The sequence below is a fragment of the Anomaloglossus baeobatrachus genome, chromosome 7 (genome assembly GCF_048569485.1).
Source record: "Anomaloglossus baeobatrachus isolate aAnoBae1 chromosome 7, aAnoBae1.hap1, whole genome shotgun sequence".
NCBI lineage: Eukaryota > Metazoa > Chordata > Amphibia > Anura > Aromobatidae > Anomaloglossus > Anomaloglossus baeobatrachus.
In genome coordinates, this window is record NC_134359.1 from 74660841 (window position 1) to 74677889 (window position 17049).

At 47.3% G+C, this 17049-nt stretch overlaps 1 protein-coding gene across 1 annotated transcript in view; it reads left to right on the forward strand.

Annotated features, from left to right (window-relative positions):
- Nucleotides 1–16677, forward strand: part of DNAJC10 (DnaJ heat shock protein family (Hsp40) member C10) — a 136067-nt gene extending 119390 nt beyond the window's left edge. Inside the window, exons 17-23 of the mRNA XM_075317416.1 lie at nt 988–1143; nt 7469–7602; nt 7696–7749; nt 10577–10721; nt 11676–11798; nt 11992–12099; nt 14209–16677. Coding sequence (XP_075173531.1) covers nt 988–1143; nt 7469–7602; nt 7696–7749; nt 10577–10721; nt 11676–11798; nt 11992–12099; nt 14209–14220 — 732 coding nt within the window. The 3' untranslated portion in view covers nt 14221–16677. The remainder of the gene's footprint in view (nt 1–987; nt 1144–7468; nt 7603–7695; nt 7750–10576; nt 10722–11675; nt 11799–11991; nt 12100–14208) is intronic.
- Nucleotides 16678–17049: the final 372 nt, after the last annotated feature.

The following is a 17049-nucleotide window of genomic DNA, read 5'->3' on the forward strand; positions in this document are numbered from 1 at the left end:
CCTTCCTTTTGTCCGGCTCCTGTTCATCGCTTTGAAAAAGCGTTGCATACTCTGGATCTGGTGCGGGCGCTCCGGATCTATGTGTCTCGCACCGCTGCACTTAGGCGGTGCACCTCTCTTTTTGTGCTAACCACAGGTCGGCGTAAGGGCCTCTCTGCTTCTAAGCCGACCTTAGCCTGTTGCATTAGGTCGACCATTTCGGATGCCTACCAATGTTCTCAGGTGCCTCCCCCGCCGGGGATCAAGGCACACTCGACCAGAGCTGTCGCCTCTTGGGCTTTCAGGCACCAGGCTACGGCTCAGCAAGTCTGTCAGGCTGCCACTTGGACTAGCCTGCATACCTTTTCAAAGCACTACCAAGTGCATGCTCATGCTTCGGCAGATGCAAGCTTGGGCAGACGCATCCTTCAGGCGGCTGTCGCCCACTTGTGAAGTTAGGCTCTGCCTACTTCTCAGTTTTTCTGTTTATTCCCACCCATGGACTGCTTTGAGACGTCCCAATGTCTGGGTCTCCCATAGGAACGATAAAGAAAAAGAGAATTTGGTTTACTTACCGTAAATTCTTTTTCTTATAGTTCCGTATTGGGAGACCCAGCACCCTCCCTGTTGCCTGTTGGCAATTTCTTGTTCCGCGTGTTATCACCGGCTGTTGTCGTGGACAGAGTCTCCGGTTGTTCCGGTTCTTGCTCTGTTTTTACTTGTGGGTGGCTATTCTCCTTCAGCTTTTGCACTAAACTGGCTAGATCTGGTTCTCCAGGGGGTGTATAGGCTCAGAGGGAGGAGCTACACTTTTTAGTGTAGTACTTTGTGTGTCTTCCGGAGGCAGAAGCTATACACCCAATGTCTGGGTCTCCCAATTGAACTATAAGAAAAAGAATTTACGGTAAGTAAACAAAATTCTCTTTTTTATCATAAATACAATTAAATTTTATTTTCTGTTTATTCTGCAAAATGTTTAATTCTCTTCTTCTGTTTTGGTAAATTTAGGATCTTCGCAATCCTTCCGTTGTGACGCTCACACCCATAACTTTTAAAGAACTGGTGAAGGGACGGAGTCGAGAGGAAATCTGGATGGTGGATTATTACGCTCCTTGGTGTGGACCATGCCAGGCCTTGTTGCCGGAGTGGAAGCGCATGGCACGGGTACATAAGACAGTCTTTTATTGTGGCTCTGATAATGAGGGGATGTTCTCATGCAGCATTTTTACTGCATTTTTTTTTCCCACAGGCAAAATAATGCTACAATTCTATTAACTGTAGTTTATATTCATCCTCTGGGCAGTTTTAATGCATTTTTGACATAACAATTGACATGCTGTGTTTTATTATAACGTGCCACTGGTCAAAAAAATGCAACGTGTGAATGAGATTTTAGAAATCTACAGTAATGCACTGCGTTTTTTTCTTTATCGTTCCTATGGGAAACCCAGACATTGGGTGTATAGCTTCTGCCTCCGGAGGACACACAAAGTACTACACTCAAAAGTGTAGCTCCTGCCTCTGAGCTCATACACCCCCTGGAGAACCAGATCTTGCCAGTTTATCGCTTTGTGTTCAGGAGGCATACATCCACACATGCATTCTCATCTGATTTTTGATTTTTGGAAAGAGTTTGAAGAAAAGCGGGTCCAAGTCTGGACCCCCGGCATGTCCCTTCTCACCCCACTGTGTCGGCGGTGCTGTTAAGGTTGATTCCAAGGCTGGAGCCTTACATGCCGTGCTCCTTCACCATCCCTCCGGAGCTCTGGCTTGAAGTGGGAGCCAGCACGGTTCTCCATGCTTGGCAGGAGACCGGTCTCCATCTGCAGCCCTTCAGGATCCTGCTGGACCGGAGCACTCATCCCCAGGGACTTGGAACCCTGCGTCTCAGCAAGCTAAGTACCTGAGACGTTTCTATATTGGGGGTCGCTGTACTTTATTGTGGTGGGAGAGTGTGCTGTATGAGTTTTGTGACATTTCCGGCGGGTTCTCTGGCTGTCGCCTGAGAACCGCGCCAATGGTGCCTGCGCGCCGGCCGCACCGCTCAAATTTAGGCCCCGGCTTCGCCGGAGGCCTAGTTTCGGTTTCACTGCCCTCGCATGTCATTCATGCAGAGGGACAAGCGCGGCTCCGCCCAGCGGCCGTTCTGCACAGGGGAGGGACACTCCTCACTGATTACATGTCTCCTCCCCTGTAAGTCTCTATGGCCCTCCAGATCTCGCTCCCAGAGTAAGTCCCGCCCCCTCTCTTCGCTCCGGCGGCCATTTTCTCAGCGTTTTCTTTTCGATCAGCACTGGTCTGCAGCATCCCTGCTGAGGTGCTTGGGGTCCGGGCTCGGGATCTGGAGGGCACACAACACCGCTCCAGCGGTCTGGTAAGCCACAACCCCTGGTTGTGGACCTCTGTATATACTCTCTGGGGGTCATTCTGGCAGAGCCCCCACTCCAGCAGCATGTCTCACACAAGGAGCAAGGCTCCAAAGCTGTATTCAGTATGCGCTGCATGTAAGCTCCTACTGCCTGAACCGAGCACCTATCCACATTGTGATACCTGCTCTAAACTGACGATGCCTCAGCCTGGAATCGCACCCCCAGTGGTCTCTCAGGCTGCTCCGGCTCCTGTGGCTGAACCCCCGGCTTGGGTAGAATCCTTTTCTAGGTCTATCTCCCAGTCTTTTGCCGACTCCATGGGACTTCTGTCCAGGACTTTGCTGAACATGCATCAGCCCCCTTCACACGGTGCCTCTGCTGCTAGGGCTCTCTCAGGACCGGAGCTCACAGAGGATTCATCATCTGGTCCCAGAACCCGTCCTTCTAAGAGGAGACGCAGGGCTCCCTCTCCTTCCTCGTCCCACGGCTCTGTTTCAGAGTCTGACTCGCAGGACGAGGAGGATGCCTTTACAGGGGGCTCGGAGGCTACCTCCATGTGCCCCATTGATCTGTCTGAAAGTGACTCAGATGTTAGTGATTTGATTGCGTCCATTAATTCTGTACTGGATCTCAATCCGCCAGTATCAGAGGAACAACCCTCTCTGGCAGAAAAGCACCAGTTTACCTTGCCTAAGAGGACAAAGAGTGTGTTCTTTAACCACTCCAGTTTTCAGGCCGCTGTGACCAAGCCTAGGGCCTGTCCTGACAAACGCTTCCTAAAGCGTGGTTCTGATGACCGTTTTCCCTTTCCACCTGAGGTGGTCAAGGAGTGGGCTCATTCACCAAAGGTAGACCCCCCGGTGTCTAGACTCTCAGCCCGGACCGTTGTATCAGTGGCTGATGGCACCTCTCTTAAGGATTCCACTGACCGCCAGGTTGACCTTCTGGCCAAATCTGTATATGAGGCGGCAGGGGCCTCGTTCTCCCCGACTTTTGCAGCAATGTGGGCTCTCAAAGCCATCTCTGCTTCTCTGGATGGGATACATTCCCTCGCCAGGGAATCTATGCCCGAAATGGTTACCTTAACTTCCCAAGCTTCAGCTTTTTCATCCTATGCCATGTCTGCCATGCTGGAGGCTTCTCACCGCACTGCGGTGGCTTCGGCTAATTCCCTCGCTATCCGCAGGATCTTGTGGCTTCGAGAGTGGAAGGCAGATGCTTCTTCAAAGAAGTACCTTGCTGGACTCCCTTTTGATGGGTCCCGGCTGTTCGGTGAACAGCTGGATGAAATTATTAAGGAAGCTACTGGCGGGAAGAGTACTTCCATGCCACAAACCAAAACCAGGAAACCTGTCCAGGGTAGGAATCAGTCGAGGTTTCGTTCCTTTCATTCCTCCAACTGGTCGTCCTCTAAGCCCTCGGCCTCGTCCACTAACTCAGCCAAGGACCAAAAATCCAACTGGCGCACAAAAGCGCGTCCACAGAAGACCGCAGGAGCTGCTGCCACTAAGGCAGCCTCCTCTTGACTATCTGTCCGCGCCAGCAACGTCCTTAGTCGGTGGCAGGCTCTCCCACTTTGGCGACGTGTGGTTTCAACACGTCTCCGATCAGTGGGTGCGGGATATCATCTCCCACGGCTACAGGATAGAATTCTCTTCCAGCCCGCCAAACAGATTTTTTCTGTCAACTCCCCCCTGCTCCAAGGCCGCCGCCTTCTCTCAGGCCGTGGCATCCTTGCAGGCCAACGGAGTAATTGTACCGGTTCCCGCCCGGGAACGGTTCAGAGGTTTCTACTCAAATCTCTTCCTAGTCCCCAAAAAGGACGGTTCCTTCCGGCCCATCCTGGATCTCAAGCTTCTCAACAAGCATGTTCAGGTGCGGCATTTTCGCATGGAGTCTCTGCGGTCAGTCATTGCCTCAATGACCCAAGGGGATTTCCTGGCATCCATCGACATCAGAGATGCCTATCTGCATGTGCCAATTGCAGTTTCACACCAGCGTTGGCTACGTTTTGCAATCGGAGAGGAACATTTCCAATTCGTGGCTCTCCCCTTCGGGTTAGCCACGGCCCCTCGGGTATTCACCAAGGTCATGGCAGCAGTGGTTGCGGTTCTGCACCTCCAGGGGTTGGCAGTGATTCCTTACCTGGACGACCTTCTAGTCAAGGCTTCATCCAGCGCAGACTGTCAGCGGAGTGTCTCGCTCACTCTCGCCACTCTAGCCCAATTCGGGTGGCTTGTCAATCTGCCCAAATCCACTCTGACTCCGACCCAGAGGCTCACGTACCTAGGGATGCAGTTCGAGACTCTGCCGGCACTTGTGAAGTTGCCCTTAATCAAACAGCAGTCCCTCCAACTGGCGGTGCGCTCTCTGCTGAGGCCCCGCCGTTATTCCATCAGGCACCTGATGCAGGTGCTGGGTCAGATGGTGGCGTCAATGGAGGCTGTTCCCTTTGCCCAGTTCCATCTGCGTCCACTGCAGCTGGACATTCTCCGCTGTTGGGACAAGCGGCCTTCCTCCTTGCACAGGTTAGTGGCTCTGTCGCCACAGACCAGGAGCTCTCTTCAGTGGTGGCTTCGGCCCCTCTCTCTGTCTCAGGGTCGCTCCTTCCTGGCCCCGTCCTGGGTGATCCTCACCACGGATGCCAGTCTATCCGGCTGGGGAGCGGTATGTCTCCACCACCGAGCGCAGGGCACTTGGACTCCGTCCGAGTCAGCCCTCTCGATCGATGTGCTGGAAACCAGAGCCGTGCTTCTGGCTCTCCTAGCTTTTCACCACCTATTGGCGGGCAAGCACATCCGAGTCCAGTCAGACAACGCGACAGCGGTTGCCTACATCAATCACCAAGGCGGGACACGCAGCCGCCTGGCAATGTTGGAGGTACAACGCATCCTTCAATGGGCGGAGGACTCCAAGTCCACCATATCCGCAGTCCACATCCCAGGCGTGGAAAACTGGGAGGCAGATTATCTCAGCCGTCAAACCGTGGACAGTGGCGAGTGGTCCCTGCATCCGGCAGTGTTTCAGTCAATCTGCCGCAAGTGGGGCACTCCGGACGTGGACCTAATGGCATCCCGTCACAACAACAAGGTTCCGGTTTACGTGGCTCGCTCCCACGATCCTCAGGCATTCGCCGCATACGCTCTGGTTCAAGACTGGTCCCAGTTTCGTCTGTCCTACGTGTTTCCCCCTCTAGCTCTCTTGCCCAGAGTTCTGCGCAAGATCAGAATGGAGGGCCGTCGAGTCATCCTCATTGCTCCGGACTGGCCCAGGCGAGCTTGGTACCCAGACCTGCTCCATCTGTCCGTAGAGGTGCCGTGGCATCTTCCGGACCGTCCAGACCTTCTCTAACAAGGTCAGTTTTTCCGCCAGAATTCTGCGGCTCTCAGATTGACGGCGTGGCTCTTGAGTCCTGGATCTTGACGGCTTCTGGTATCCCCCCTGAGGTCATCTCCACTATGACTCGGGCCCGTAAGTCTTCCTCTGCCAAGTTCTATCACAGGACTTGGAAAATGTTCCTTTCCTGGTGTCGCTCTTCCGGCCATCCTCCTTGGCCTTTTTCCTTGCCGACCCTTCTGTCCTTTCTACAGTCCGGTCTGCAGCTGGGACTGTCCCTCAACTATCTCAAGGGACAAGTCTCAGCTCTGTCAGTGCTGTTCCAGCGGCGTATCGCCCGGCTGGCTCAGGTCCGCACCTTCTTGCAGGGCGCGTCTCACATCATTCCGCCTTACCGGCGGCCCTTGAATCCCTGGGACCTCAATTTGGTTCTCACGGTTTTGCAGAAACCCCCCCTTTGAGCCTCTTAGGGAGGTTTCTTTGTTTCGTCTTTCACAGAAAGTGGTCTTTCTAGTGGCCATAACTTCCCTCAGGAGAGTCTCTGATTTGGCTGCGCTCTCTTCGGAGTCACCTTTTTTGGTTTTTCATCAAGACAAGGTGGTTCTCCGTCCGACTCCGGACTTTCTTCCTAAGGTGGTCTCTCCTTTCCACCTTAACCAGGACATTACCCTACCTTCCTTTTGTCCGGCTCCTGTTCATCGCTTTGAAAAAGCGTTGCATACTCTGGATCTGGTGCGTGCTCTTCGGATCTATGTGTCTCGCACCGCTGATCTTAGGCGGTGCACTTCTCTTTTTGTGCTAACCACAGGTCGGCGCAAGGGTCTCTCTGCTTCTAAGCCGACCTTAGCCCGTTGGATTAGGTCGACCATTTCGGATGCCTACCAGTGTTCTCAGGTGCCTCCCCCGCCGGGGATCAAGGCACACTCGACCAGAGCTGTCAGTGCCTCTTGGGCTTTCAGGCACCAGGCTACGGCTCAGCAAGTCTGTCAGGCTGCCACTTGGACTAGCCTGCATACCTTTTCAAAGCACTACCAAGTGCATGCTCATGCTTCGGCAGATGCGAGCTTGGGCAGACGCATCCTTCAGGCGGCTGTCGCCCATTTGTGAAGTTAGGCTCCGCCTACTTCTTAGTTTTTCTGTTTATTCCCACCCATGGACTGCTTTGAGACGTCCCATTGTCTGGGTCTCCCATAGGAACGATAAAGAAAAAGAGAATTTTGTTTACTTACCGTAAATTCTTTTTCTTATAGTTCCGTATTGGGAGACCCAGCACCCTCCCTGTTGCCTGTTGGCAATTTCTTGTTCCGCGTGTTATCACCGGCTGTTGTCGTGGACAGAGTCTCCGGTTGTTCCGGTTCTTGCTCTGTTTTTACTTGTGGGTGGCTATTCTCCTTCAGCTTTTGCACTAAACTGGCTAGATCTGGTTCTCCAGGGAGTGTATAAGCTCAGAAGGAGGAGCTACACTTTTGAGTGTAGTACTTTGTGTGTCCTCCGGAGGCAGAAGCTATACACCCATTGTCTGGGTCTCCCAATACGGAACTATAAGAAAAATAAATTTACGGTAAGTAAACAAAATTCTCTTTTTTTCTCCCCTGAAAAAGCAGGACATATGCTACATGTGAACAAGTCCTAATAGTTGTTTCTAGAAACTTGATGTATTCCTAGAAGGCATCTGTCCCATCTGGAAATTTATTCATCATAATTGTGATTTCAGTCTCCAGTCCGCATTACAAGTTGTAGTGTCTTTATATTATTGTACTGCAATAGGATTTTCTATATTTTAGCATCTAAGCGGATTGATCAATGTTGGAAGTGTGGACTGTCAGAAATACAGCGCACTTTGCAGTCAGCAGTATGTCCAGGCATATCCGGAAATCAGACTTTACCCATCAAACCGGGACAATCTTGATTATTACCAGTGAGTACCGGTCATGTCCTGTATATACAATGCTCGTTCTTCAGACTAGAACCGTCCCGTATAGTCACCTGCTCTTCTTCTATTTTCTTTTAGTACATATAACGGTTGGCACAGAGACTCCTATTCTCTGAAGAACTGGGGACTTTCGTGAGTAGCAATTTATATGGAATTCTAAGAAATGGATGTTTAAAGGGAACCTGTTGCCAGATGCTCATAATACTTACCTAATGGTCGGTGTGGAGCAGACAGGTCGGATCTGCTCAGGGCAGATCAAAGTGCGCCTGCGCAGGACCTCACTGTCGGCTAGTGTAGATGACGTAGAACGCGTGCGTCCTTCACACTAGCTTCAGAAGGAAGACAAAGATGGCCGAAAGAGGAGGTGCGGGACCTGGAGAACGGAGACGCCCATCTGACCAGTCTGCTCCGCACCGACTGTTAGGTAAGTATTATGAACATCCGGTGACTGGTTCCCTTTAAACAGTTTGTTAACAAGAGAGCAGCACTTTAAAGGGATTTTCCCATAAATGACATTTGGTGTCTAACCACAGAATGGTTAATAAATGTCTGAACTTCAGAGGTCCCACACTGAACACTAGAATGGGGGTTCTAAGCTGTGGGCAGAATTGAATGGGACAGCATCATGCTGACTCTTCATTTAGTATCTGTGGCTGATGGAGATGGACTACGGTTGTCTGTATAACTGCAACCATGCAGCTCCATCAAAGGGCCTCTCTCCATTAGACATCAGCTTTAATTTCTTAAAGACGTCTGACACAACTGTGATCCACTCTGGGGTATACCGTAAAGGAACCAACCATCAGGATTTCCATATATAAAGTAAAGCCTGTGCTATACTGGTGCTAGGATGCTGAATGTAAGCATAGCTTTTGTTCTGAAATTGGATGTTTTATTTCAGAAATATGTTCAAGTAAAGTTCCAGCAATGCACTGCTATTTGACTGACAGGTGCAACAGGAAGGGAATATGTGGATCAGCTCTTGCTATCTATTCCCGCCCCTGTCTGTCTGCCTGCGACGGAATTAACATTTATACAAAACACTGTGGAAAGCAAGTGCAAATAGGGTATTACATGGGTATACACCAGGTTATTAAAAGGTAACAAACTCACCCAATCGGTTGTGGTAGTCACAACACCTATAATCACGTAGCAAATTTGGTGCACAGCCGCAGCCCCGAAAGAGACAATGTGTGGAATATTGAGAGAAGTTGGGTTTATGCCACGCTATCACCAGGACACAAAATTGATTAATTCATCTTGTTTATTCTTGTACAGGCCTACGGGTTTCAGAGATCGGTCTCCATCAGGACAATTAACCCCTTAACGACCCATGACGTACTGGGTACGTCATGGATCGTGTGCTGGTAAGCCCCGCCACCTGCCGCCGGAAGACGGCTGCGATACGCGCACATATCAGCTGTTATCAACAGCTGACATGTGTGCCTGCTAGCCGCGGGTGGAATCGCTTCCACCCGCGGCCATTAACCCCTTACATTTCGCTGCCAAAATCTTGGCAGCGATATGTATATGGGCGCCGCCATGACAGTCACTTACCCCGCCCCCGCCGGAAGTCACGTGACATGATCACGTGACTTTCGGCGGTTGCCATGGTAGCACAGGGTCATATGATGACGCCTGTAGCTAACATGACTCACTTCAAGTAAAGCAGCAAATCTGCAGTTCTCAGCTCTGATCAGATTGCTGATCGCTATAGCCCCCTAGGGGGACTAGTAAAATAAAAAAAAAAGTAAAAAAAAAGTTTTAAAAAATTAAAAAAAATAAAAAAACCTAAAAGTTCAAATCACCCCCCCTTTCACCCCTTTGAAAATTAAAGGGTTAAAAAAATAAAAAATACACACATATTTGGTATCGCCACGTTCAGAAATGCCCGATCTATCAAAATATAAAATCAATGAATCTGATCAGTAAACGGCGTAGCGGCAAAAAAATTCCAAACGCCAAAATTACTATTTTGGTCGCCGCAAATTTTGCGCAAAATGCAATAACAGGCGATCAAAACGTAGCATCTGCGCAAAAATGGTACCGTTAAAAACGTCAGGTCGAGACGCAAAAAATAAGCCATCACTGAGCCTCAGATCCTGAAAAATGAGAACGCTACGGGTTTTGGAAAATGGCGCAAAACGTGCGCCACGTTTTTTGGACAAGCTTGTGAATTTTTTTTAATCCCTTAGATACAAGTAAACCTATACATGTTTGGTATCTACAAACTCGCACCGCATCACATAGATACCTCAGTTTTACCATATAGTGAACACAGTGAATAAAATATCCCAAAAACTATTGTACGATCACACTTTTTTTGCAATTTTTCCGCACTTGGAATTTTTTTGCCGTTTTCCAGTACACTATATGGTAAAACTTATGGTTTTATTTAAAAGTACAACTCGTCCCGCAAAAAACAAGCCCTTACATGGCAAGATTGACGGAAAAATAAAAAAGGTACGGCTCTCGGAAGAAGGGGAGCAAAAAACAAAAACGCAAAAACGGAAAGTGCCCGGGCGCTGAAGGGGTTAAGAGAAAGTGAACAATGATTGTTCATTTTTCTCTTAATTTTCCTGATGAAGGAGACTGCGATCTCTGAAACACTTAGACCTGTACAAGAAAAAAAGAGATGAATTAATCAACTTTGTATCCTGGTGATAGCGTGGCATAAACCCGACTTCTCTCCATATTCCAGGAATTAACGTCTATGACAGGGGGAGGAAGGCCAGGCTGGCACTCAGGGGTGGGAATAGATAGCAAGACCCTAAAGATAGGGGATGACTTCAACACATGGTGCAAACTCTTAAACTCAAAATTCTCATTTTCCAAAAGAGGTAACACGTTTTTTTAAAATGGTCTGGAAAACCAAAAGCTGAACCCCAATTGTCTGTTACCACCAGTAAGGCCCAGTGTATATGTTGGATTTACATTTTTATTCTCTGTATTCCAACAGATATTTGCCACAAATGGCTACTGAACTCACACCTGAAAGTTTTAAAGAAGTTTTAACGAGCAAGGATCACTGGCTGTTGGATTTTTATGCTCCATGGTGTGGTCCGTGTAGGAGTTTTGCTCCTGAATTTGAGTTTGTGGCCAGGGTAAGTAGTCAGCAATTTTCACTAACTCTTATGGTGACTTCAGGATCTGTGGAAACTACAGATTTTGGTGCTCTGTCTCATAACTTCCCTGATGTGTGTGATCAGCGCAGGGAGACCCGAGCGTCGACTCACAGACTTAGGCAGACAAGCAAGAGTTAATCTCTGCTGGGCTGTTTGTTATTCTCTTCAATTACATGTTGTGGGGGAGCCAGTCATGTTCATTCCTCGCCTATATAATGCAGCTGGACTATTCCATTAATGCCAGCTATAGCTTACCTATACTGGTCTGGTGAGGTGTTGTGATCCAGACTTACTGGTGATTGTTGTGCATTATTGCTGTGAGTGGTTGTGCTGTTAACTCTTTCTGTCTTTTTTGTTTTGTTGCTGCCTCCCTGCTCTTGCTTTTCTCCTTAGTCTCTTACTCTTTATTCCTGTGAGTTTGCCTGTGTGTCAGAGTTTTGGTTTTCCCCTGTCTGTCTTAATCTGTGTTTCCATCACACTCCTACCCCTTCCTTCCCTGGGGGTGGCAACAGGGATTAGATCTGGTCAGTAAACTAGCAAGGCACGGGACTCTGCCATCTCCAAATTCAGGGGTAATCCGGAGGTCAAGGATAGCCTAGGGTCCCTAAGCGTGAGAGATAGTATGGAACCCCCTGTCGCACGCTATCCTGCACTCACATCATGACAATAACCCATCATTGTATATTAGTTTGGAGTACCAGTTAAAGGGGTTCTCATCCCAGAGTCATTAGTTACTAATTTTTGAGTACCCTGACCCCTTATCCCTATTCCTCCTTTCCTCTTATATCTGCTCGTGCTAATTGCTCACCATTGCTGAATCTTGTGCTTCTACTATTACTTTATTGCTATTTTCTGTATGTGTGTAAGCTTTTGCTCACTGTATTTGGCCTTTTCTGATACTGTAGATTTACTTTTTATGCAATTTCCTTATAGCTTTTGAAAGGAAAAGTAAAAGCTGGAAAGGTGGACTGCCAAGCTTATGGCCAAATCTGCCAGTCAGCGGGCATCCGAGCTTACCCTACTGTGAAATTGTTTCCTTACATGGGATCTAAACAGGTATTTAACATGTATCTCCGTATACACCTGCATGCTGTATATACAGGAGCAGATCTGCCGTAATGTGACTGGTATCTGCTCCCATTGTCCCTTCCATAGTCCTTTGCCTTTTTCTAACCTGCATGTCTGAGCTTTACTGAATGTGCAGTTGGATAAAGAAACTTGTTCATCTGGAGATTTGTCTTTTGTTCAGAAAAATGTGGAAGGTGAACATGTGGATACAAGAGATGCCAAAGAAATAGTGAAGGTGGTAACCTCAAGAATTGGATTCATACAGAAGCAAACTAGGCCGTCTCAGAAGGTATTACCGGTTATTATAGCAGCATTAACCCTCCCTCTTAGGCTGGGGCCACACGGGGATTACTTCAATCCCCTCGCATGACACTTGGCTCACGCTGGCAGCACAGCAGAGCAGAGTGCCATGCGAGTGTCCCTGCGACTGAGGTCCGACTGTGCGGGCCGGCACTGAGGAGGGGAAGGAGGGATTTATCTCCCTCTCTCCTCCGTTGCCAGCTATTGCCATTCTCGCTCTGCACTCGCATTACACCAGTGTACCGCGTGTGCAGTGCAATTTTTCTCTCGCCCCATAGACTTGAATGGGTGCGAGAGAAAGAGTCTCGGCTTAAAATCGCAGCATGCTGCAACTGTTTTCTAGGTCCGATTATGGCTGAGACAATAATCTAATATTGGTCCGTGTGGAATGCAATGTTTTATCGCACTCCTCTTGCACCGTTTTTCTCGCCGTGTGTCTTAGGCCTTATAAGCTCTTAAAGGGTATTTTGATAAAAAGCACATATTGATATTTGTCCCTCAATTTGTCATATATTTATGTCAATGTATAAACGCCAATTTAAAGGGTAATAGAAACCAAAATATGTCTGTGTGGGTTGTACTGAGGTTTGTTTCTGCCCATAACAAGCGGCAGACAACTAGTCTGACACTTCTACACAGTCTCCTACAGACTGCATGGGGACAGAAAGAGCATTAAAATGGGTTGTCCAGGATTGGGACAAGATTCCGCAACCGATCTCTATGACTGCTGAATGCTGACTATACTTACGGTGCGAGCGGGTGGTCACTTGTCCACTTGTATGCGATTTTCTTACTGGCGTTCACATGCCAACTAGACATGCTCATCTTCTTTCCATAGAAGTGAATTGAGAGAAGACAGTCACGTCTAGTTGACCTGTAACCCTAAGTCACATTCTTATGGTCACGGGACTGCTCGCTTACTCTGGCAATACCACGTGCTGTCATCATTCTGTAGTCACATAGAGGGACTACAGACCTTTGTCCTAAGCCTGGAGACCCCCCTTTAGTACTGTTATTCTGTCCCCATACAGCATACATGTTGTTCATAGCACATCCTGTGTTATGCTGCCCATTATTGTAATTTATAGGGCTGCATAAATTATTGAACCAGGTGACCAACAAGTATTTGGCGAATGATCAGCGGATTGTTTACAAGGGTCAATGATCCACAGCAAGTTTTCTTATGAACAATTTTTTGGCAGCTTATGGACCAGCGTGAATGGTCTTTTAAACAAGAACATGTAATAGATAATGATTATATTAACAATTAACCCTTAAAAGATCCATGTCTATGGCAGATAGGGATAGGTTCATGCATACTGTATATGACATCCACGTACAAGGAGCAGATTATGAGCTACATTATGGCCCTCATCTGCTCTTGGGGTCTGTTTACACAGACTAACCATAGGCACTAAAGACCTCTGATCCACAAACCCTGATTGACAGCTGTTTAATAGTCTGTTTACACAGGCAAAACGTAGTAACTATGTGCACTGAGCGATCCATAGTAGACCACTCAGTGCATACAGGCTGCCGAGAACAATGGCAGCCTGAGTCCTGTTTACACAGGCAGAACCCAGTAAACTACGTGCACTGAGCGATCCGCAGTAGATCAACCAGTTCACATGGCTGCTATTGTTCCCACCAGCGCAAGTCCTGTTTACACAGAGCGATGTGTTGTCGATAACGATATTTTGGTTGCACAAAAGATCATTTCACCCGACAAACAAGCTTTTTACTCGTTCATTGGGTGATCGTCAGCCTGTTTCCACTGCAAGATAATCATGAAATGAGCGTGAAGAACAATCTTCACGATAATCTTTCAAAATAAATGCAGTTTTAGCCATTTGATGACAAAAGGGATGTTCTCTGCAATGCTGACGGCAGCTAACAAACGAGGGTCTTGCTACTCAATGCTACTTCCAAAAGTCCATTTCAGCTGGATGCCAGGCAGGCAATACTATAAAGAACCCAAAAAACTGGTTGCAGTCTGGAAAAGACCAGACGTGTGTATGTTAGCCTAAACACAATGATCATTAGTTTAGTTAAGCCTGGTACTGCTGACATTTCATATATACGTATATGTGTGTTTCAGGATGAATTGTGATGATTGGGGTTCCCTAGTTTTATCTTCGGTGTGCACTGCTTAGAAAATGTAAAACCTGTCATCAACATGATGGCGTACAAGAAGGTGACGTCTGCTCTGATGGAACTGATGCCTTTTCATTCAGCAATACCTGGAAGGTGGATTTTTTTTTTTTGCTGTTACCGATGTTTATTTCAGGATTAATATAAATTTAGTTGTATTAAAGTGCCAGAAATAAGAAAGAAAACACCCATGACACTTGTGATCTGAACACTGATATCTGCACTCTCCAGAGGTATCCTACAAGATGGCCTTCTCTTCATCCATGCCTGTCCGGCTGTGCTCTGTCCATTCACTGTAAGTGACTGAAATCCAACCAACGTTGGGAACAATGAAGCCGATTTAATAAGGATTACCCTAATTTTGCCTTAATGGAACATGAGAAGCTCATTACTATTTATGTTACTACACAAAAACTCATTTTCTATAGACACAAGCGCAACCAGTTACGGGTGTTTGCCTATCTTATGCATTTATGGTATATTCACATGATAGGTCGGGTTTCACATCACTTATCGGGAAGACCAGGTGTCCAAATTTAGGAAAGTTCTCTCCATAGATTGCATTGGAGAAATTCAGCTCCTTCCATTGAAGTCTATGGGGGTTATGGAAAAAGCTGAGGGCGCCCACTTCTCCACTGCAGTCTGTTTGTGTTTCGGCACACAAGGGTCACACGACTTCACGCCGGTTCTCACACCGCTATTACACCTTTATGGCGTATGTCATGATGATGGGAATACCTCCTTAATGGTTTCATTCACAAAAAATATTTTCACTAGTTGATGACTTTACTTCCCAATAATTTCTCCATGTTTGCAAATGTTACATCAATTGTGACTGCAGTTTATTTCAAAGGCAATTTTTTATATTTGTCTCCGATCGCATCTTTAATTTGTAACACTCCTTTAAAGAGAACCTGTCACCAGATTTGGGGCCTATAAGCTGCGGCCACCACCACTGGGCTCTTATATACAGCATTCTAACATGCTGCATATAAGAACCCAGGCCGCTGTGTAGAACGTAAAAATCACTTTATAATACGTACCTAAAGCTACGGTGGATTTGGGCCATGTGGGCGTCTCCAGTGCCGGCGCCTCCTCTTTTGGCCATCTTCATCCTCCTTCTGAAGCCTGTGTACATGATGCATCCTACGTCATACACACTCGCCGGTCCCGCGTAGGCGCACTACAATACTTTGATTTGCCCTGCTCAGGGCAGATCAAAGTACGCCTGTGCAGGACCTCAATGCCGGCGAGTGTGGAAGACGTAGGACAAACACCCAAGCTTCAGAAGGAGGAAGACCAAGATGGCTGAAAGAGGAGGCGCCAGCCCAGGAGAACGGCGCCACCCATCTGACTGGTGCACCGGAGTGACCTTCTAGGTGAGTATTATAAAGTGTTTATGTTATACCCCCGGCTTGGGCTCTTATATACAGCATGTTAGAATGCTGTATATAAGAGCCTGGTGGTGGTGGCCGCAAAACTGTTGACAGGTTCCCTTCAATAAACCACCTTACCAACCAAGTGCAGGACTATTGAAAAGGTAGTTTAAGGGTATGTTCACACGCGGCATCTTTTTTTTTTAACCACAGAGATGCACCATTTTTGTCCCAAAAAAGCATCAAAAACACAATGCGTTTTTACCGGTGTTTTGCCCAATGCGTTTTTTAAGTCAAATCTATTGACTGGAAGGGCTCAAAAATTCTGGAAAAACGTAAAAAGAATTGACTTGGTGCGTCTTCAAAAATGCAGTCAACAAAAGACGCGCTGTGTGGACAGCAAAATCAAAATCTCATAGACTTTGCTGGGAGAAGGAAATGTGTGTATTTTGGTGCATCTTTGTGAACTCAAAAACGCACCAAAAGATGCCCTGTGTGACCCAAGCCTAAGAAATTCAAGGTAAAAGAAGAAATACACACTGAACAGAAGTATAAACACAACATTTGTGTTTTTGCTCCCATTTTTCGTGAGCGGAATTGAAAGATATAAGACTTTTTCTATATCCACAAAAGGCATTTTTCTCTGAAACATTCACATATTTGTTTAAATCTGTGTAAGCCTATGTGTGCACTAGAATATAGACTTTTCTTAAGAAAAATCTGCATCCTCTGGCAGAATACCACACCCGCGGTAAAAACCACGGTAAAACCGCACCCGCGTTTTTGCCGCAGGTTGGTCCCTGCGGTTTTTTACCATTTATCTATGGCAAAAACCGCAGGTACCTGCAGAAAAGAAGTGACATGCACATTAATTCCGCAGCGGAAAATCCACGGGTAAATCCGGGGGTATGAAAAAGCGTAGTGTGCACACAGCATTTTTTTTATACCCATAGGATTTGCTGGGGAAGGACTGCAGAAATGTAAGGCTATGTCCGCACTTTGCTTTTTTGCTGCTTTTTCAACTGCAGCGTTTAATGCCAAAATGGATGTGTTCTGCTTTTCAAGCATAGTCTATGGGAATTTGGGTTTCTTGTCCGCACTATGTTGTTCAAAATCCTGCCTTGTGGCAGAAATTTGGGCAAAAACTCAGCTTTGCAGTTCAAAACGCAAATGGCAAAAACAATTGACATGTTGCTTCTTTGAAAAGCAGAGTTTTTGCCCAAATTTCTGCCACAAAAAGGCAGCATTTTGAACAGCATAGTGTAGACAAGAAACCCAAATTCCCATAGACTATGCTTGAATAGCAGAACACATCCATTTTGGCATTAAACGCTGCAGTTGGAAAAGCAGCAAAAAAGCAGGTAAAAAGCAAAGTGCGGACACAGCCTAAGACATTTTTTGCAGCAAATCCG